The 24,146-nt window shown below is 38.9% G+C and overlaps 1 protein-coding gene across 1 annotated transcript in view; it reads right to left on the reverse strand.

Moving 5' to 3' along the window:
* The window catches only part of MTPN (myotrophin), a 42,236-nt gene extending 18,648 nt beyond the window's left edge, over positions 1 to 23,588 (reverse strand). The window contains exon 1 of the mRNA XM_082775268.1: positions 23,220 to 23,588. Coding sequence (XP_082631394.1) covers positions 23,220 to 23,291 — 72 coding nt within the window. The 5' untranslated portion in view covers positions 23,292 to 23,588. The remainder of the gene's footprint in view (positions 1 to 23,219) is intronic.
* Between the last annotated feature and the right edge of the window lie 558 nt (positions 23,589 to 24,146).

Raw genomic sequence — 24,146 nt, forward strand, 5'->3', positions numbered from 1 at the left:
CAAAAATGATGTTTTGTACCTTAGAATCATCATGTGTTAAGATTAAGACAGTCCAAAGCTCCCCTTTAAGTGTCTAAACATTCAGCTGCTTGGCTTACACTATAGGATATCTTTCTTTTGAAAGAATATACGACAGATCCTTCTGCGCTCTTCTAAGCCAGTTGCAGCAAAAAATCCTGTTGGATAATGAACTTAATCACTCAAACACCAAATTTTCTAGGATCCCTTTAGAGATTGTTAAAGCTTGCTTATAGGTAAGTACTTTGCAAGAAGTCTCCAAAGACATCCCAAAAAGACATGATGTGGACTTGAATACGAGCACTAAGGAAATGTATTAGCAGCATCCGAACACAAACTATAGCACTAAAATGTTTCAGCCTGAATTAACGTAACCAAGATACACTATCATTTACAATAATAAACCGAAGAACAAAAATGTACTCCTAGGTTCTGTAATAAACAAAGCCAAATATCCATTTTTTTTTTTCTCATGTTTGTGAAAAGCCACCATACTGTGAAAAGCCCACTGGATATTATTAAGCTTCATTTGGCCTTCCCCATCCCTAGTCTAAGACATATAGAAGTAGGAAAGGAAAACAAAACAAATCAATCCACTTCACACGCAAGGATCAAATCCTACAACAAGTAGTTTTAAATTTAGTAGTTCTAAATGCAGTTTATAACATGTCAAAAATTGCAGGACTCTTCTTAGATAATTTATTTCTGGCTTTTAGATCACCTGCTTATACTGCATTCCCAGCTAATAGAATGTGAACTACAAAAAGCACACAATTGATACAGATCAACAGTCTCTGAAGCGGGGCGCACATGCCTGTAGGGGTGTGCAAGATAATCTAATGGGGGAGGGGGGGAGGAGATTTTTTGCACCATAACTGAGGTGTAAAAACTGTTTATTTCATCCTTATCGCATCCTTTAATTTCTATTTTGGGTCTTACATGCATAATATATTAGCACAGTAGTACATGTATATAACTTATAAATAAAAAAGTAGTACATTTATATAACTTATAATCTATTAGTGGTGTTTGTTCAATTTTTTTTTTTTTTCCCACTGATGGGGTGCATAATCAAAACACTGTGGATACAACTGGTCTAGAGTCCTATCCGTACACATGGAAACAATAAGTGAACTCTTTCAGGAGGTGATTAAACCGTTCCAATGAAAGTTTTACAGGCTAAATAAAAAAAACCCTTAACCTAATCCTAATAATTCTTGGGGGGTAAAAGACCAACTGTTAGAAAACTCAAAAATATCATTATAGTTCCACTTTTGCAGAGAGAAAGTGCCTTTAGGCATGGAAATGATGGCTTTTAACAGAATTTCAATTAAAGATATAAAGCTTCCACCTTAATGTACACCAGCTGGCATTTATGTGCTTAAATAGGTCGGCACATGTAAGTTTCATATAAGATCACCAATAAAATGGGAACATCAAAAGACTGCTTGAACCCTCATGATTCAAACTGGCAGTAGGCTGCTGCCAAAGACAGCAGTCACCACAGCTGCAACAATAAGCTTTTTACTTGGCTAGACAGTGACGTGGAACATATCTAACATCCCAGATAATGTTGTCAAAGATCATCTAAACAAGATGCTGTTATCCTTTAAACTTCAAACATACAGCCCTGTGAGTATTGATTTTTGTCTTCAGTCGATGAGCACTCCACATTGAATTTTCTTCTTCTTCCATTTGAAGTATTCTGGTTAGTAAGCCAGGTAGAGATGTTGACTTGTAGGGAGATGGGTTCTCAGTTTCAGAGAGGTCAGCCATGACAGACCATATTTTGCACAGCTAACATGTTTTATCCATACAGTATTGTCTACAAATTGCACGAATCGGTACTAGAAAATTCAAATATTCATAACTGCAAAGAAATTATGTATTGTAGCTATAGCAACAAGCTCCAAATCCCAATTCACATCTTCATAGGATATGAAGAAAGTTGGAGTGTAAGGTCAAGACTTGGGTCTCCTCTCTAAGGCAGCTCTGGTGAAGACACGGCTAATTATGTTAACAGAATGAGATGAAGAGCTCAGCCAAGCCCTGCTAACAGGCCAAGACTGGAAATAGCACAGAAAGTAATCTCGTATGTATGTTAGCCAAAAAGCATCCCAACAGCTCTCACAGGAAGTTTTATAAGATTATTTTTGTCATCTTCTGGAGTCTAACACAGCAGAAACAAGATTAATAGTTCTAAGGGTACTCTGAAGGACACAAATCGAAATGAAAAAAGAGCCATAGCGACTTCAAAATAAAATATACCTTCCCTCAAAGGCCACACTGCTCCTGAAGGAAAATTATTTCCACTTTCTGTAGTGGACCTACAAATTCACTGACAATTGTGCAAATGCTTGTGCAAATCTGGGGAAAGGAATGTGCCCTTGCAAAGGGAAACAATCGCTTCTTTTAATAACTTCCCAGAATACATTGAGTTCACTTAGTCAGACGTTTGAGATTAAGTCTGGCGTAAGCCACATCAATAATGTTTTTCTTTGCTGATCAAAGACCTAAGGCACCAACTACTTACTAACATTAAAAACTGGTTCAACACATGAAACATGAGAACCAGCAGTTAACAGGTATCTACTTTAATCCCCTCTACTAAAATCTGATTACAGGTTAAGAAAAGCCTCTCTGTGAATCTCCAGCTACTACACAAGACAGAATAAAAGATGTTTACAACACACTCATCTTACGTCCTACTTAGAAAACTCACATACACTTATAACTACAGAGTATTCATTTAGAAAGACTACGTAACAGCTTTAATTGAAATTTATCTACCAACATTCAATAAAATACAGGAAAATAAAAATTCAAAGCTCAGTTCTAAACACTTAAAAAGTCTTCTCTGCTTTCGAAATAGCTTACAGTAGGGTTCATCATGAAAGCAAGTATCACGTTAACTTCCTGTAATGGTGGAATCAAATCCTCAAAGATCTGTTCAAACTCATTTCTTGAGTACTGTCCAAATTACTCTTGAACTTAGTTCTCCCACTAACCTCTATCAAAGGACTCAGGAAACATGCTTAATGCAAAATCTCAGTTTAGTGCAAGATTTTGAATGACAGTCTTAGATGTCAGAAGTAACAGAATAGAATCACAGGAAAAGTAAGGTCAGCAGCGATCTTAGGAGATCGTCTAGTACAACCTTCCTGCTCCAAGCGGAGCTATCCTTTAAGTTTAATCAGATTGCTTGGGGCCAGGTTCTCTTCAATGCTGAAAAACAGAAGCACTCAAGACTTTTACACCACCTGTTCCAGTGCTTAACCACTGCTGCTGTGAAGGATATTCTCCCTTGTGTCCAATCAATTTCTTTTGTGACCACTGCATCCTGTCCCGTAGCTGAGCACCTCTGAGCCAAGTTCCATCTTCTCTATATCCCTGCCATTTAATACTAGAAAGCTGATATTAATCCATTTTCTAACATCCCTTAAAGCTAAAGAAATGCTGTCCTCATATCATAAAATCCACCCCCCTTCAACATCAATACATAGCTCTTCTCTGTCCTCACTCCAGTTTGTGTCTCTTGCAAAGAACACCATGCTGAACACACTACTCCAGATGCGGGCTCAGAGGTGCTGACAAGAAGGAAACAACTGCTTCTGTCAAACTTGTTGGACTCTTCTCTCAAACACACTGGACTTGTTACTCAGTACAGTGTGTAGGTGGCCTTCAACAATGAAAGGGCACACTGCAAACTTAGTGCATGTAGCCTGTGTTCTCCCTGGGAAGCTGTTTCTGAGTGAATTAATCCTGAACTTGCACTAGCACACGAAACTTATTCCATCCCTAGAGAATGGCTCTGTATTTCTCTTTGTTAAAATCTGAGGCTTTGTCAACACGTTCCTCTAACTTCCTGAGGTCCCCTTTGAACAGCATTTGTACTTCCCATGTTATCAGCCAATTCCCCCTCAGTCTGGTGTCATCTGCTGACCTGAGTGGTGTTTCGTTCCATTATTTCAGATGCTATGTGGTATTTATGAAAATACCACATAGCATCACTCAGGACCAACCCCAAAAAAGAACAGCAGCCATTGAGCCAGAGTGACAGAACCATTTAGGTTGAAAAGGACTCAGGTCCCTGTCTTGTTGCCTGCTTAAAGTAGGGTCCACTCTGAATTAAATCCAGGCTGTCAAACCTGTCTAGTTAGGCCTTAAAATCCATAAGGATATTGGTTGAAACCCCTGTTCCAGTGCTTAATTATCTATAGTGAAAGTTTTGTATTTTATACAAATGAAACCTCCCCTATGTCCATCAAGAATGACAAAAAAAAATCAGAAAAATTACAGAAAGCAATCAGGTTAGTCAGGCATGTTTTGGCCTTGTTAAACTGTGCTGGCTGCTCCTAACCACTATAATGGGTCTGAAAAAGCCATCCAGGAGGATGTGCTACACAGACTTCCCAAGGAATGAAGTGAGGTTGACCAACCTTCCTTTCTTGCCCTTTTGGGAAATGAGTATGACATGCCTTTTTTTTTTTTTTGCATGGGAACATGCAAAATGCATCATTCCTTCCCATGACTGACAGGTCACAGTTGAAAGATGACCAAAAGGCCTCAATGATGTCAGTGCTTCTGGTTGCACACCACCAGTCAGTCACACAGATTTGTAGATGACCAGTTTAAATGATCCCTGACTCTAACCAAAACAGAGAAGACTGCTTCTAACCCAGACTCCAAGCTAGGCACAGGAGCCCACAAGGCCTGACAGCAGAGCTTACTTATAAAGAAAGAGGCAAGAACTGCATGGAATATCTAAGCTTTTTTCTTATCCCTCCCCCCCCCCCATATCTTATCATCACTAGATCATCTGCAAGCCAGCATATTCCTTGTTCCATCTTTTCTTGCCACTATACATGTACTTACACAAAAGCCCTGGCTGCCTCATACCTTTTTCCACTTTAACTACAGTGAAGCTTTGGCTTTTCTAGTTCCATCCCTGCGTACCCTGGGAAAGCTTCTGCATTATTCTTGGATTTCAACACCCATACTTCTACTTTTCATACTCTTTGTATTTAAGACTTCAGAGATGAGTTCACTGTACAACCACACTGCTCTCCTATCATACCTGCTGGATGTTTCAGAATAACCTGCAAGGGTCTGCACCTTAGCAGCTGCCTTGAATAAGTTCTGCTAAATTTCTTTATGCTTTTGCAGTCCAAGTGATAACAATGACTTAAAATTTCACTGTCTGCCTCTAATGAATATTATGACATTAGCTCATTGAAACAACAAATGAGCAAGTTTAGTCATAAATTAAATTCTAATGCTTGTTATTTTCCAGGCAAATTATTTAACCACAAACTGACGCTACCCTCTAGAACAGACCTTACATTTTCTGTAGGCTCTGATACACAGACTGCATTCCCACACCTCCCTTGATCTAGCTCTGCCCACTAACTCCCTCCTGTCCCAGTTCCTGTCAGCTTCAAAAGCATCAATACCTAAGGCCAGCTCAGCTAGAACAAATTTATCTAGTGCCACTCAAGCGTCCCTACAGCATACTCCAAATGCTTCAAACACAGGCTTACTTTGCAGTGGCACTCCAGCTGAGGCTGAACCAGCTATTCATGTGGGCATTGTGGTTTGCCAGTAATTTTGCTCTAGAACATTACTGCCATGCTCTTAATATCTCGGCTCATCAATTAGTTTAGCACTCATTTCTTCTTGTGTAACAGTTACAGTACCACTACTCATTGTCACAGTTCGATGCTTTCCACTCCTGCATCAAAATTAGTAGCTGAAGAATGAATGCAGTGTAGCAACTAATCAATCTTAGAATTAACTTTATCATTTCATCTTTCCAAATGAACCTGTTTCTTTATCCGATTCACCACTTGGCACTTGAACACAACAGAAGTAAGTCGCTTGGATTTACACTGCAGTTCTTCTACGGGAATAGAAACTGAAACTGGTGACCTCATTAAATCCTGTTGCATAGGTTAACTGGATTAGTAGAGCAGTATCTGCAATTCTGATGGCATTAAAATGCTCTTTCAGATTTAGAAACAACTCCATATCCCCATCTGTACTTACCCTATCGTGCAGAAATAACTCTGTCTCCCCACTTCACGCATTCCCTTCCTTGAAATTTTAATGAAGAAAACCTGATTCCATGCACTCAGATGTCCTTTAAATGAAGGAAAGCACACTACAGGTACTGCACTACTGAGTAATGCCAGACTCGATTACTCTGGTAAAAGATGGACTATACAAGCCATTTCATTACCCCAATCTCTTTGCATACAAAGGATGGCCATACTTAAGAGTGTTAGATAACTCTGACCTTTTATATAAAGCAATAACTTCATTGATGAAGTTTGAGTGGTAAAGAAGACTAAGAAATCCTCTTATTGTAAAGAGAAGTTTAAATCCTCTGGATGAAATTTAGAAAAAAATCTTATTGAATATTGCGAACACTACTTTCAAGCATGTGATATTTTTCTATCTTTCCCACAGGCCTTTGTTCCATTGAATAGATTTTTTTTTTTTTTTTTTAAATTTCAACCAAAACATTTAATGAGTTTTAGTTTATCAGGAACATTTCAAAACAATCTCACTGTACATATCTGTAGCAAAACATATTTAGATTTTAATTTATGAAAAACAGCATCTCAAGCTTTGAATATTTATTGAATATTTATTTTCTCCAGGTGTAGGAACAACAGGCAAATACTTGAGAATAAAAGAGAACAGAAAAATGCGGATATTTTACATTTTTGTTCCCTTGCCACATCGTCGTGTGTGACCTTATTGGAAGGATCACATGTAACATTCCTTTATGCAATGTTAGTGAGATTTTGCACTTTCAAGTGCATAGTGTCAACAAACAAAATCATCCAGAAATTTTATGCAGGAAAAAAAAATAAATTGAAAACTGGAGAATTTTCATACAGCATCTGCTTTTTATGTTCTTCATGATATGTCTTTAAAGAAAACCCCTATTAGGTAACTAAATAAGCTCTAATGCTCCCAATAAAAGTGATGGAGGTGACCTCTAACTGAAAGGTAAAATCTTTCTTATTTTGTGATATTCTGAATCCAGAAATCCTCTTCTAAATAAGAATACCATGGTCAGGTGTCCCAATTTCACTTAAACTTTGTAAAATGGAACTAAGAGAACTAAACTGTAATTTATGCTCTTGAATAAAATCTGAAGACACATTTCACATCAAAAGAAGTTACGCTGGTATCCAATGAGTTAAGTGTCTTTCCTTACAACCAGAAGTCACACCTAACCCATTGCCTGAAAGACTAAGTTTTATGCTTTTAGGTAGAATACAGATAACATAAGCTTTAAAACCACGTAATAGTGACACAATCCTCAATATTCTTAAGGGAAAATAAGTTTGTACAAACCAAACCTTGGAAAAAAACATTAGCCATATTTTCAGAGTTTAGCTGACAGTCTTGCTTTCTCACAATGAGGGAACTCCTGTGTATTCATCTTCCTCCACTACTCTCCTTCCTTTTCCTCAAAGTTTGAATAACGGGGTGTAAACTGACTCATTCCCCAGTATAACTTTTTTTTCCTCAGAATTCATCTATATAGGAAAAGGCTTTTTTGAAAAAATATCCCCACATTACTCTGAAGATAAAAATACATTTAGCTATCTTTGTAATTCTATTTAGAAGGTAACTGTCTTTTAAGAATTTAAGCCAAAGTTCACTACCTAACCTGTATTTCAGTTGTATGTTCATAGTATTTTCAAATGTTTACTGCTGTTATTTTTCAGCTGTGACTGATTTAATCCAAAAGTTCCCTCTCCAACAACACAGATGTCAACCCCTTGATTAAAAGTCTTCAAGGACAAGGCAAAGTATAAGGCAAATACAACTAAAAAAAAAAAATTCTTTTTTTCTTTAATCATCCTACAAGTTCTGAAGTCATTATGAGTTCAAAAACATCATGAAATGAAGCAACAGCTTTTGTCCCTATTCTACATGCTTTACCCTTAAAAACATAAGATGCTATACTAACCCGCAGGTCATAAATACTTGAGGTAGTGAGAGGAAACTCAAAGACCACGCTTCCTGAGACATGACTAATAATCTAAAAATATAAGGACAGTTCAATATTACATGCTTGTGAGTTTACTAACTCATTGAATCACAGACTATTTAAGGCCGAAATAGAACTCAGGGAGTTATCTAATCCAACATCTTCTCAAAATCAGTCCAATCAGATCAGGTTGCTCAGGACACTGCCCAGCTGACACCCATGCATCCCCCTAACGACAGAGGATTCCGCAAGCTCTCTACACAGCCCTTCCCAGGGCTTGATCATCTTGATATTGAACTATTTTCCCCTTTTCCCTAACAGGAATTTTTCACATCTCAGCTGAACTGTTATCTCTCACACTTTCAGTGTGCACCTCTACTCAACCTTCTCTGTCCCTTGATACAAAAAGACAAACTTCCCCCAAACGCTTGCCTCTGAACACATTCTAGTATTTTATTGCTAGGCTTTCGGCCCCACTAAGCTGTAGGTCCACATCTTCCTTTTGTTATCGATATACTACTAGTGCCCTTCGAACTCCTTGATAGTTTCAACTACAGCTGAACTTCAGTTTTCATACCTCCACTCCCCGCACATTTGTGCAATGTTTCTGCATTCCTTCCAGTAGACCATTTCATTTTCACCTTCTATGTAACTCTTATCTGTTACAGATTCCTCAAACTATCTGGCCAGAGAGGTGTTTGCTGTTTCTAAGTAACAGCCCTGGAAAGGGCTCTCTCAACAAAATGTTTCTCATGCTGTCACCAGTCGGTCTCAGAATGCAAAGAAAGGCCCCTGAAGCAAGTTAACCTTCTGTACTTGTGCAGGCTGCAGTATTGCCTCATCTATACTCAAATACCATCAAAAACTGAAGTCTCATCTTGTTTGACTGGAATAAAGTTTTATAGCTCTTCTCTAATGATTTCCTCCAGCTTTCAGTTGCTTAAGCACAGAATTCAAGCCTCAAATACCCTGGTTTTCAATTAACTTCCTCTAAAGATTCAAAACTAAAACTGAACACTGAATTCAAACAAAGAGGATTCACTTTTACCATTTACGAGCGTAAGATCTAAGATGAGGCTTATCACTGAAAACTCAAGAGCTACTACCTCAGTTTCCTCACTACTGAAACGTTCCTGGGGCTTACATACAGAAAGCCCCGATTCCTCACGTAACCACCTGGAGAAAGCTCTTCTTTCAGGCTCCCTCATGAGGGAGGCCTTCCATTTTGTAATCCTTGTTCTCACCTAATGACTGCCTCTGAGCTGATTCACATGCTGCTAACCTCAACTCAAAGCTGCATTTGCAGACATCTATTGTTCCAAAATACATATTTCTATAATGCTGTCAGGCTTCTTTGCCCTTTTTTTTTTTTTTTTTTTTTTTACGCAATACCAGATCTCACCAGATCAAGTACAGAGCTCACTATATAAAATATTCACCTGGTCTGTGTTTTAGGCCTTCAGTTCAGCGACCCTACAACATTCAAGTTTTTGCAAGTAGCACTGCAGTTCAACTCAATGTTTTCCCCTTACAGAATAGTCTAAAACAGCAGTTTTCATTCCTGCCATGATATAAACCGATTTGGCCAAAATCCACAAGCACTTTCAGAGGTCCTTGGAGATCACCAATAGAAATACCCTTAAAATGAATTCAATAACTTAGGACTAATGACTTTTTCCCAAAGCCTTATTTCTAGTTTTCAAGTGTTATAATTAAAATGACTTCCTGCCTCAAAACACTTTGAAGCAGCAGGGACAACAAATTAGTCTCTTCTCCTGAGCTGTTTATACCATTTTCTCTAGAGATTTTGTCATAGTAACTGGAATGGAGTACGAAGCTGAAGCAGTTTCTGCTGGGTAAAGCAGAGAGGTTGCATATCTGCATCTATTACTGAAACTCTGTTCAGAATTGCTACAGCAAACATATCCTCACATCAGCTGTCCTAATAGAAGCCTGAAGCTAACTGAATCACTAGTCTAGCACTTCAGACAAGAACTATTTCATAAGCTGCTCTATATTTCATCACAATCATACCCTAATGCAGTTTCCACATGCTTGTCAACTGTTATTAGAAAGAAAAATAAAACAACCAGCTCATAACACAAGTCGGTGTATCAAAAAGATACAAAGTCCCCATATTCACTCAGACTTGTGTTCAAAAACTACGTAGCAAACAGCTTCTCAAAAGAGAAGGCCTAAAGAGGAAAGTTTCCTATATTCTACTCAGCGAAATTACCAAGTCTCAAGTTTTCTTGTCTCTATCTTCTGGTTCACAAGGAAAAATAACCTTGTTGCTCCAGCCAATATTTAGCCTAAGAGTAGAAATAGTGAATATTTAAGTAACGGATAATTCAAAGTTTGAGAAAAAGAGAAGGGGTAAAAAACAGTAAGTGTTGTGATTTGTTTATGATTTTGAAGCAGATTTCTTCAGTTAAAAACCAACATTAAGTTCCTGCCAAGGCTAAGGAAGCAACTCATTGTAACTGCAAGTAGGCAGTTTACCATGGCAACTGCAACAATTTTGTGTAGGATCCAAGTTTTCATTAACATGTTCATATCTTCAGAAATTACCTATTTTCAGTCCACTACATAAATTAATGTGATCTTGTCTCATTCAGCCTGCAGCAGGAAGACTTCTGCTTCTGCTCAGTGGTTAAGCAAATGCTGACCATTCCAGTAGTTTTCCAGTTGTGGTCGGAGTGGTCCACACACAACTGTGGTCAGACAGAAGCAAGTGACCTAGATTTATTGTGTGGGATACCGGCTTCCACTCAGAGAATTTAAGATCTAGAAGCTTGTTGTTGTTTTGTTTAAAGACTGGAAGCAGATGCATTAGCTAAGCCTTTCTACTGGTAATCTTTGTGTTCATGATAGGAGATTTACAAATGCCTTTTTGCTACTGCTGTATTTTTCATTTCTCTGCTTCAAAATGTCATAACCTGGAACAACAAGTAATTCTCTCCCAGCTGCTGTTTTACTTCCCTGTTCACTTTGGGGAATATCTAGGACGAACTGTCTTTACCTCCATCTTTTGCATCTTACCAACATAAACAGCAAAAGCGTCTCCACAAAAACCCATAGAAAATTATCAAAAAGCGAAATTCTGTTAATAGGTATTCAGAAGTGGACTTTTTAAATACAGAAAGTTAAATCTGTGGAAGCTGCAGACATCAGTAGCAAGTGAAGTTTTCATTGCTGCTCTGGATCTAACCCAGTCTTTTTTTTCCTATTAATTTTCCTTACAACATCCATCTGTGCTTCAGTATTTAACAAGCTGAAAACTGCAACTCAAAGAATTTCAGCATAACGTTCCCTATAAAAGTCACTGGTTTATCAAGAGAGGTAGCTGCTCTCCTGTAGACATTTTGCAGCAAGTGCTAGGACCAGAGCAAACAGATTAGATGTCTAAATGTTTAGAACAGGTATCTACTTTATCACTGATGTATGTAGTTCTGATTTAATAGATGCCTCAGCTGCTGATGGTACGACCAATACTTGGTCCACACAAGTTAAGAAAATGAATTCTGAACATGATGCTGGATTTGGCCTATCTTTATATGGTATTTAAAATACTCAGAGACGCTTTTATAAGCACTCTTCCACTTATTTTTGATTAAGACAACAAAAAGGTTGTATACTAATTTACTTTTCAGGTTTTGTTAGTGGTAAACAAATATCTAGCTTATCCACTTTATTCAAATGCAATCTGGAGCTCTTTCTCTTAGTCAAAACGACAACTCCAGAAACAAACTGCACTATTGAGCCATCTGTATTCGTTGTTTTATCAGCATTTTGAAAGACAAACAAACCTGATAAAAGAGTTGTTCTGCAGAACAAAAACGAACCTACTGTTTTCTAGTAAGAGCTTCTAGAAATGTGCTACAATCCCAGCCTTGTAGATGTATCAGCTATTTGCATCGTTGAAAGTAGTTGCTCTCCCCTCAATCCTTAACTGTTTAGGACTTGAGTTAAAAACAGTGGAAACTACTCAATATTTGCATTAGTAAGCAAGATGAAACAAGAATATAAGGGAAAGTTTTGCATCCTCCCTTAGCTTTTATGAATTCCTATTAAAACATTTTGTCCAAAAGTACTTGTCTTTTAGTTAGTTAGTTAGGTAACAGCTCTGGGTAATGGCAGCAACTAATTCTGACAGAACAAGCTGCTGCAGACAGAGGTATTATTGCTCCTAACAAAAGATTTGGTGCAGAGGTCTACAGGATGCCAACCATAGAAAAGAACTATGAACTATGAATGACTGAGTAAGTCTTTTTCTTTGCTTAGAAAAATTGTTAGAATTTGGAATTAAAATTAAAGTGCTTTAGTTACAGAACCAGGGCTTGTCTATCAGACCTGATTTGGAATACAGGGAACACAACTCAAAATAAAAACATTTAACAATTTGTAAGGTATTACAACCAAAACTTATCACCATATGCCTTCACTTGGCATAAAACCAGTGTCTGCTCTGAAAAGATGTGTTAATTATGCATCCATGGAATACAGTGCAGTGTCCATTTTCACAGGCAATGCTGAGCTGGCCTTAAAAAAATATATATACTTTTTTTTCCCCTCCAGAAGTGATTGGCCGAAGTCCATATTTTAACACTGTTGCACTTTGATCTGATTTGGAAGATTTACCATTTCAATGGTGTATCAAGCAGAAAAATATTCCAGCTCACATGGGTGCCAGGGTGATTGCTAAACAGAAGACGGGAACCACATTTGAATCAGAAAGCAGGTAATTCACTACTATACTATCAGATTGACAAAGGATGACATTATCAAATCAGAACAATCTTCTACAAAATACCCATTTACGTAGTTTCACATGACTTTAACTCAAGCTTAATACATCAGATCATCTAGTCATGGTATTCTGAAAGCAAGCTTGGACAGATAAAGAAACAGCATAACATGCTTCACCTCCTTTCCTGATACCACAAAGTTAAAATATAAAACCGTTTAGAGATTCAATAAGGGCATTCAAGAAGTTTCCATCATTAGACCTGGTTAACTTCTAGAGCAATGGTCATGAAAGTCTAAAAGCAATTATTATCCAATTTCCACTTAGTTTCTACCCCTGAATGAAAGCATTTTCAGTTGTTGTACGAGCACCAACATCAGCAGCATCTGTATTTAAATTCTTGATGATGTTGTCCAAAGAATGCAAAGGAAATTACCGTTTTCCTTCTAGAACAGTAGGGGCGCCCAGCTACCGAGTTTCAGGTTCCATTGATGCCAGCTTGGTATTTTAATTTCTGTGTGATCTAAAATCTACTATCAATAATTTAAGAAAAAAGAACACGACAACAATCCTGAGTTCTCAAAGTTAAGATCATACTCCACCATGAAAATATGACAGGCTAAGTGGGAAAATGAGTACATCTTCCAGAATTAATTGCTGTAGTTTAAAAAGGTACCAAATTTAAGCTTTATAACTGGGGCTAGACATCAAATGCATGACTTCCTTCTCCAGAATATAAACAAAGGATATGTCCAAAGCAAGATCAAATGTTCTGTCAAACCCAAAGCAACAAAGTTTAGCTTAGCTTATTTACAAGTATTCATATCTCATTAACAGAGAAAAATAATGCCTACATGTTGAGTTTACGTTGCCTTCATACAGAAATGTATAAAAACACATAAAATATAAAAAGCAGTATTAATAATAAAGTTCCAAAAGCTCTGATAATTAACACTGACTTTTGGTTAAATAATTCATGAAATGAAATCATGAAAAAACACAATGCAATGGAAGTAAAAGCTTGATCAGAAATGCTATTTAAGTGCATGAAATAAATGCTGAACCATAAATCCATGAAATACATGCAGCATATACTTAGAAAACGTGTATAACATTCATAGAATGCCTTTGTAAACCACTTATACTTGGGGCATTAAACTTTATGGCAATGTTTTTTTATTAAAATATACCAATAGCAATATTACACTAACTTAAATAAGCCATCTACAAAAGGTAAGCTAATTTTTTAGGTCTCACCTATTAATGAAAATGATTTAGTAACCATAAGGTCTACTAGCTTGTCACAAGAACTGTACTGAAGACTGACATTTTATTCTTCTTAAAGAAACCTTTGATCTTTTTCATGAATTAGGTTTCCTAAAATAAAAACCTTGAATGTAAGCGTATATACTGTTTGTTGAGCTACTATGCCCAAGGTAAATTTAGCTAACATAAATAATGCTTTACTACAGGTCGAATCTAAATTTTTATTTATTTATTTATTTATTTTTGTAAGCCATGATAACAGCTCTTCCTTACCTAAAGAGATAGGTAATATTATTGAAGGTATTGAAAAGTTAAGAATCCAAGGAAGCAATAATCCCAAGCCTTACTTGAATATGAAGGATCCTGCAAAATTCTTTATACAGGGTGTGCTCAAACAGAAATGCAGATCTCACTTCACAGGAAGGAACTCTCCTGGCCCACGCCCCCTCCCCTTCCTTTTTTTTTTTTTTTTTGGTAAATAGGACTTGAAACTTCCTCCTCCTCCTAATTACATTACCTGAATTGAGTATTGGAAGTGCTTTTGAACAAATATATTTTTTAAACACTTGTTGCCTACAGTATTACAGTATTTATATTCATAGCATTGTTAAGAAGTCCGTTTAGAAGAGAGATGCTGATGATAACTGTTCTATAGACAGCTCTTTCTCTTTTGTCTCAAATGGCCTTCTAGCTCAACTTTCCTCCCTGAAGCTAATCACTAATTTATAGGCCACAAGTGTGTTAAAAAGAATCTTCATAAATTACTGGAGTTTGAGCAAACAAAGTATCAGTCATTCAACAATAAAGACTTTATCTCAGCTCATAAGAAACTTTGAGCACACAGTTCTGTTTTATAAACTGACTCTGTAATTAGATACACATCTGAATATTCTTTGAACTTTGTCTGGAAGTATGACAGGCAAATCTCCAGAAAACCTTTCTACTGATGTTTTGGTCTGTTCAGCTTATTAGCCACTGTGTGCAATTACTCTATTTGATTTTCAAAGTGTAGCTGGAGGCTAAGTAAAATGATTTCACCATTTCCCTTTTGGCCTGTAACCACTAAAAGCTGCAGCAAATGTATATAAGCAAAGACAAAAAGCTAGACTGTACTATAATTCTTGTTGCAGCTACAAAAATACTTCACTCAGAGAAATGCAATGACCCGTGTTGTACTATACATCTGCATCAAACTATAAAACACTAATAAAAGAACACAAAGACCATAAAAGCAGCCAAAGTGTCAAAAAGTACTAAAATCCAAGTCCCATGAACTAATTTAAAGTCACATTCAAGTGCATATACATTATAATAGTGAATTTACAAGATCATGTTTCTCTTTCCCCTCCTGCTCTACCTCATCAGGAGGTCAGCTGCTTTCAGAACAAACTTTTTTTTTTTTTTTTTAAGGAAAAAATCCAACAAGAAAACACAAGTACCTTCCAATCTAACCAACAACTGAACAAGAACAGTACCTTGTTCAACACGACTCATTAATACTGATTACTTTCCAAGTCAGAGAGCTACAAACCTTCACTGCATGGAACAGCACCCCTGAATAATCCCCTAAACACTGAAAGGAAACCATTGTTTCCCCTCTCCTCTCTGCCATATGATTGCAGAATTTACCATTGGTGGCTGCAATCAACACAGGCTTTAGCATTGGCTTCAGCAACTACTAGCATCTCAAGCATGCAATAATTGCAAACTCTTCAATATGAGCTGTGCTAATTTGTACCTGCCCATCCTCACAAGCTAAGGGAGAAAAAAACTAATTAGTTAAAACTGCTGAAGCAGCAGTTTTAAGAAAAACAATCATTATATAACTAGCTGATCACTTATTGGCACTTAATTTCAGTTAACACTTTTGTCTTAGTAACAGATCTTCATATCCAAGCAACAACTACCTCTTTCCACAGAAAGGTGTTGGCAGGTAAAAATAACATCCCAGATAAAGTTCTTGCTAGGGGAATAAGATAAGTTAAGAACAACTTAATATAAACCTTCAACTTTGGAAGTGTGCAGATTAGGCAAAAGTAACTTCATTCACACTTCTGTCTGGGCACATATCCAGAAGCTGAAACGAGCATAATATTAAAAAACATAAATGTTAAGAACACAGCGACACATACAGAAATAAATATGCGACTTAAGCAATATAATTTGATACATCCCCCTGCTTTCTTTATCTTTCCTCCACTTTCTCTTCTGACTTCTATATGCATCTTTACAGAGACTTTTAGTCTCATAAGAATTCTTGTACTTGCAAAGCCTGTATTTATGAGTCCAGTACGTTCTCCTTAAACTTGGGTAGTTTATTTGACCTTCATGTTCCGATTCCTTACCTATGCTTTTTGACACTACTACAAGCTCTACTCATTCAGTATTTTTACTCATAAGCCTTGCATGACTCACCAATTCCATGGTATCCAAGTCAACATTCAAGTGCCTAACCTTCACAGCTAACACAACTTTCCACCCATTCTTCCAAATGCAGACATAATACAGACCACTGCAAAACTCTTCTCTTTGGTTTTAAGAAAGCTTAGCTCATCTTCCATGTGCCCTCCTGTTGCAATCAACAACTAACAAAATCAGAATACAAGACCTAGGCTTGAAAAACGTGGATTTAAAGGGGAAAAAAAAGAATAGAGGAGGGAAAAATGGGCTTAGAATGAGGAAGGATAAGAAGAAATACAGTGGTACCAGAAGTAAATATTTTCTGAACACCACCGAATTCTCTGGTTGTTATTCATAACATATTCCTAATCTATAGTGTTGTAGTTAGTGATATATGTGCTAGAGACTACCTCAGACAAAAGATATTTTATCCGCAGCAGAGGCAATTTTCTTTCATTTGTGGAATTGAATATATTAACAAAAATTTCCAGCAGCAAACATTTAAATTCAATGCTTTATTAAAAACTGGTCTTGATATCTTTTTTTTTTTCCAAAGAGCAATTAGATACAGAATGAGCACATCAACATAATAATAGCCCACACAAACAAATGAGAAAGAGCTGATTTTTTTAATTTGGGCAGGGAAAAAACACTCTTACATAGGTCACGTACTTTGGCAATCTCTTAAAGTGACCAAGAGCTTCAGGGTGCAGAACCCAGCTGATTGAACAGAACAATCACAGGCCCTGACATCAACAATACCGCTATAACTAGCTGTTCTAGACATGTTAAGATTCTTAAAATCTCCATTTATATTTCAGGTGAAAATTGCTTCAGAATCAGTTATACCCTTATCTTCATGAAATGGACAGATCAGAGAATTCTGGGACATCCATCCTGTCAGTGAGTCATACATTCCACTACAATTCCAAGTTTATATTTTAATAGACCCTATTTTCCCCTGGAAAATATTATTCTTGGCTGATTCACTCTCTGTTAAGTCAGTATGACTTTCCTGATACTTGTCCTATTTCTCCTTTTAATGTTATCTTAATTGGTAAGATTCAGTGGGGACAACACATTCAACTTCAAAAACGTCCCTTTTGCTAAACTTCAGATATCTTAATGCTAGTTCTCCAGAACTGTTTCCTACACATGAACAGTAAGTGCTGACCAGTTGGACTCAAGGATCCTTACGGGTCCCTTCCAACTTGAGATATTCTACGATTCTGACCTGTAGTCCAAAAGAATTAAGAACTAGACATTCAAAAATTGACCAATTTGAAAATCAGTTTGCAACCAAAGCCCACCATACACGTTCCTAAACAGATGCTCTTTGTACCAGGTGAGTTTGTTACTCCTTGATGTTCCTATACAAGTACTTAAAGAACCAATGCATGAACCAATAATATTTGTGACATGTCACATGTCTTCAGACTCTTTTGAATCCCACTGGGGATGCTAATCAGCCACCCTGAGACGGTGTTTTCATTGACCTCATACATCTCACTGTACTCACTACCAAAAAGTAGCAGCCACGCTATGTATTTCAGAAAACTGTTCTAGTATATTCATGGCAATTTAGTTAAGAACTATCACGAATATGCAGCCTGCTAACAGCCTCTCTTCTATACCATTCAGTAGTGCACGATGGTCTTGTTTCACAAATGAAAGATTTAGATTATTATAATCAAATTGACAAAGCAAACTGAACACCGAATTTCAGTTTTGTTTTACTGCTTAGTTATACTATCTTAAGTGATCACACTCCAGCACACTCAAAAGTAATCATGAGAAAATGAACAGAAGGCCTAGCATACTCCACAGAGACAAACCCACACAGTGCAAGTATTAGCACAACACTGGGGAGCTACATCACAGAAGCATCTGAACAGCTCTACAGGGGATAGCCCCAGACCAGCAGCTTCAGGTCAGTGCTAATCCTGATGTGTTCTTGCCCAACTATCACAGAGCATTTACGCTTCACTCTAAAACAGCAAGACTTTCAAGCCAAGCAACTGTTTCCATACTAGATACAAACTGGCTGTCAATTTAGCCATAATAACGAAGTACACTTCAGTATTCTTTACACATTCAGCTAACGTAGATTTCAGTGCATTAGCAATAGGGTTAAACAAATTGAAGTAATCCACCCATATTTAGTGGCTATTTAAATGTTTGTTTTCATTTAGTTTGCTCCTGAAGGAGTAGAAATATCAATTGACACTCAGAGGAATAGAAGCTAGTCATCAAAAGTAAAAAAAAAAAAAAACTATTTCTCCTTGCTAATCATTTTTCTCCCAGACATATTTAAGTCTCTTCTCTTACCCCTCCACAGCATTCAGACTTTAAATATACCTCTGACTGCTGTCCTTTTTACAAAAGAGTATTTCTAATTTCTGAACTATGTTTTTTTGCTTTAGTGTTTCCAGTTAATTTTGCAGCAGTCAACTTCTCTCCATTTCTCACAAAATATCCAATCAAACATCTTTATATCCCAAAGTACAAGAATTTTTATAGCATAACAACTTTGTGAAGGATGTATAGGTGGTTGCTCTGTTTTCCAACCATTTGAATTATTGAGGGTCTCCTAGCTTTCTCTCTTTCTCTTTTCTTTAAGAAGTTAAAATGAAGACTCCCCATCAGAAATGTCCACTAGGCCAGCATAGCATAGCACGTGTCTTCCAAACACATTCTACTCTCAGCCTACCATCATTTCAACCTCCCTGTCCTCTTAGCAGCAAAAAACTGGTACTTCCAGTCCGGCACTGTCCTACCTTCTTATAGTATTAGGTTAGTTGATTGGTCAAATTCATCTGTAAGCAGTGCTACGTTTAAGAAGCAACAATGTAGGGGATTACAGCAGCTCATGAATTGAGGAATTCTCAGTTAAGCCATGGAAAGTGAAATTACTCCAGGAAAATAACATTTTAGCCTCTTATAAATACAAGTTTATCTGGAGAAAGTCTTTGTGCCCAGTGACTGAACGTAACTTCTACTTAGTCTGAGAAGTCTTATTGCTAACTGGAAAACTTACAGGTACATGTTAAAAGAGGAGTCTTTTTACGCAATTATATAACTTACTTCATTTTAATGGGGAAGGAGAATAAAGAAAGGGAAAAGCGCAAATACCACTCACGATAAAAAGTTCTGCAGGCTTAATATAGACTGCTCTTCTTCTAACTGGTACTTTTTTACCCTCTGTTCCCTCCCCTGAGGGAATCAAATTTCTCTAATCTGCGTGGGTCCTCCTCACCCATTTGAGTGCACATTTGATTCATCTGTTCATATGAAAGCTTCTGCTTTCTTGTGGAATTTTAAAAATTTGAGTGGATGTATGTGGGAAGAGCACAGAATTCCTTCAATTCTAGCCCTGCAAAGATACTTCTGAAGGCAACATATGCTGGCTATATTCAAAAGGAAGACATCAAAGAAAGCAAACAGTAAAAAATACTTTTTAATCTAGTCATCATAAACATAGATGACATTATACTTATCAGCTAGCATAACACACTAACTGCTGTACTTCAGTAGAAATTAACATTTACCATAAAAAGTTAATATGATTACAAGTTTAGAAACGATGAGACTAATATTTCCTACAGAAAAGAATGAAGTCTCATAGAACTCTTAAAACCATACAAATCATCTTTCATATTTTTATCAAGTAGAAGCCAGCTGTGACTTCTAAAACACACAGATAAGAAGCACTAAGAACTTCTTTGCAGAGCTATAAGGAAATATTAGGTCGCATTTGCCTGTTTCATTGTCGTCCATGAGAGCTACTGTTTGTGAGAACATGTTCTTTCTGAAGAAAATATCCTTAAGAGAACACAAGATCTCTTCACACAGAAAAAAAAAAACAACACATAAAATGCAAATGGAGACTCTTCCTTTTGCCTCTGTACCCTTCGCTTGTCTAAGAACCATTGAAATCGCAGAAAATTTCTCTAGAGAACAAACCATGCCACTGAAAATAAAGGTTTTCACATCATATCTTGAGTTTCACTTATGTTTGAATCTGAATGATTATGGTTTTCTCCATACCTACTAATCATACCTGAGATGAAATAAAAGAAATGCTAATAATTCCAAATACAAAACCTTTGTAGCTTAAAACACACAAGTGAAGAAAATACATGATTATTAAGAGTTCAACCCTCAAAACCTCACTGATAACGCCCTTTTATACTATTATTTTTAAATCACAAGTGGTCATTTGGTTACCACTTCAAGACCTGCCACTCAGATACTGAACAAAATCAAAGGTCAAAAAACTTTATGATGTAATTGGCAGCAAAACCACACAATTATAAGCTGTTTTGTATCCATTCAAGTAATGGGAAAATAACACTAGAACAAGAACTAAAAAGAAAAAAGAAAAAAGAAGTTGGAAGTCAAAAGTTCCAGGAAAACAGATAAGAAAGTTAGAAATTTAGGAAGGTGAAGACCGTAAGAAGACTGCCTCCCACATTGCTGGGAGAGGAAATTCTACCACTACAAAGCTTATAATTCTAGCAAAATTCCAAAACATTAAATCATACTTAAAACAGGAAAGCAGCAGGAAGAAGCTACATAACTGCTAAGCAAGACACTCAAAAAGAGAACACACAGAATGAAGGTATTTTTCTGAGAACTGTAGCTATCAAAGCATGATTTGAACTCACATACTTCATTAATTTAGGAACTAATGTGAAATAACTGAGGCTTTTCTTACAGTCAGAAGGCTTCTAGAGTTTTCCTGTACTCCCTTAACTCCCTTTTGTCACCCTTGCACTCTTTTCCTCCCTACGGGATCTCCCTTTACTTCATTCAGTTTCATAAAAAAAAAACAAAAAAAAAAACTACCTTTGGAAACATCTGCCCTGTGAAACTTATGAGAAATTGACCAAAAAAAGATTAACAAACCATTAGCAAGGAATACAGTCAGCCAAAATTTGCTCTTTAAGTTTCCACAGGAAATCACACTAAAGGTTTACCTGTCCACCATCTGTCAGGAAAACATAGCGCTTGAAAAATAAAACATTATATTTCTTGTTTTACTGGAAAGTAGGATGCTTAACAGCTGAGGAAAAAGGACTTATTTGCAAGTGAGGGAAAAGAACAAATGAGATTTGACCACAAAGAAATTCCCATAGTTTATTCACCTTCTACATTAGAAACCATTCTAAAATGTAAGTTTCAAGGACTGTAGGCTTTTTTTATTGTAATCGTCTAACCTTAAACCAAATTTCCCTTTTAAAGGTTTCTAACTTATTAGCACAGGTAGAAGATGCCCTTTATCTTCACTACAGCATCCACCAGGCTGGCTCAAACAACTTTCCATATTTGACTTCATACTGAAGTAGATGAAGAGTGATCCATTTGCTGTATCAGTTGCAGAGCCATTTGGGAAGGGTCAGAACTTTCAAACAACCAGTCTTATTAAAAAGTATTGCAACAACCTTGTGGATATAAACTGACTCAAGATGACTACTGCCAGACTCTTTGTGTGAGCAACAAACACAGAAGAATCCATTACCAACGAGCATGCAGCAATTTCTCTAGGTATGCATATATGCAATTCCTGTAAGAGCTGTAGCAGGAATCCAAATCTTCTACTGAAACATTTTGGAGGCCTTCAAAGCTGAGAGGAAATAAGAACACGTCAACGTAGCATTCAACTTTATTACAAAGAAAGAGAGCTACGTGATCATTAACAAGTGGCTGAAGCAGGATAATAATATTACTCCTCATTACTACCTCTAGCACTTTGCAGATAGAGCAGAGCATGTGAGCACCCAGCCACTTTGATGCAAAGTCCAGGAGCTTAGCTGAAATTGTCAGAGAAGACTATCCAAGCTAAGCTGTTGGACTTTGCACTAAAGCAGCTGGAAGTACTTGCACATGTTTCTTTCTGCCAAGAGTGCTACAAGTTTGGGTAACTTTCAACCAAAGCTGACAAGTGGAGTAGGAAGAACTTCAGTCATCAGAAGGTATGTCAGCATGCGTCGAGTTCCTGAAGACAACCATTTGTGTGTTCAGAGATCTAAATAATTACAGCTAAATTACACGTAAACCAAAGAGCCTGTGAACATCTGCTCTGATGTAAGCTTGTAAACAAAATATTCCTGAACACTACAGACTGACTGAAGCAGAATTTTGTCTTTATATAGAAGCTCTTTTCCCCCAGAACTCACTGACAACTGTAAGCAATCGAGGATGGAATCCAGACTCCAAATATGAGGATGTGTGTGAAGATTATTTCAGCCATTACACAGGTGTCTGCTGTTCCTGTAGCACTTGCCCTAGCTAGATATCAAAACACTTGACAGAAGGTTAATGAATTAAGCCCCAACACACCTGGCAGCTTAGCATCACCCTATTAAGGACGAGCCCTGAGGCACGCAGAGGATAACCAAGCCGAGGCCACACATATGCATAGCCACATGAGCTCAGTGAGGCAGGACCGGGACACCGCCTGTCAAGTCACGACGCTGCCCTTACTCGCAGCAAGCCCCCCGGGGAGCAGGCCCAGGGGTCGGCGGGGGGCGCAGGGCTACGGGTGCGGAAAGGAGGAAGCAGAGACACGGAGCGTGCCGCCGGCAGGGGGAGGGGAAGCCCGGCCTGGATGCCCGGCCCCGCAGGAAATCCGCGCAGAGACCGAGCTCCGCATGGGCTGCGGCCGCCGCCCGCCCCAGCCGGACCCCCGGGCAGCCGCGGGGAGGCCCCTGAAGGCTCCCAGCGCACCCCTTCCTCCGCCCCTCAGCAGCCCGCCGCCGGCCCGGGCCTCCCTACCTTGGCCACGTAGTCCTTCACCTCATCCAGGTCCCCGTTTTTGAGGGCCCACATGAACTCTTTGTCGGACATCGCGGCCGCCGGGCAGGGAAGAGACGCGGGCGAGGCGGCGAGGGGCCGGCAGCGCCTCCAGGCAGCAACGAGGGCGGCGGCGGCGGCGGGCGGGAGCCCCTCCCCCGGGCGGGCGGGGCGGGGCAGGGCCGGGGCCCGGTGGCGGTTGGGGCGGTTGTGGCCGTTGGCGGATGGGGCCCGGCGGCGGTTGGGCCAGCGGCAGCCGCCCGGCCGGAGGGAGGGAGGGAGGGAGCGAGCAGCGGTTTACTGGCGCGCGGCGCTTCCGCTTCCGGTTTGCATCCGAGCCCCCCCGGTCCCCTGCCCACCCCTCCGCGACACCCACGCGGGAGTGGGGGGGGGCAGAGCGGGGGGGGGGGGGGGGGGGAGGGAGGCGCGGGGCGCATGCGCAGCACGCCGCCTCCCTCCGTAGCCCGTTCTGCGCAAGTGTCTAATTTTAGCACCCCGCCCCCTCCTCGGGCCCGGAGATACCGGGCAGGGGGACGGGATGAGGGCGGAAGCGGCACTGCGCGTGCGCACTGCATCCCCGAAGCCTCGCCCCGCCCTCGGCGGCCCGGTGGTTGCCATGGTGACGGGGCCTGCGCCGCGCCCCAGCAGCTGCGGGCCTTGGGGCGAGAAATGGAGGCGCGGGCAGCGCTGCGCTTACCTCACCCAGCGCCCGCGGCCCTGCTGAGGCCTGGGGCTTGTGTCCTGGGCTCCTCCATCCCTGCTGCCCGAGGAGCAGCGTGTCTGAGTGTCTGTGCTCACCCAACCGAGCGTCTCAATACCTCTTCTTCAACGCCCCAGGCACTGAAACATGCAGTGAATAATTACCATAATACTTCCAAAACATGAGCGGCGAGACATAAAAGGAAGTGT

Source organism: Aythya marila (genome assembly GCF_965140915.1).
Source record: "Aythya marila genome assembly, chromosome: 1".
NCBI lineage: Eukaryota > Metazoa > Chordata > Aves > Anseriformes > Anatidae > Aythya > Aythya marila.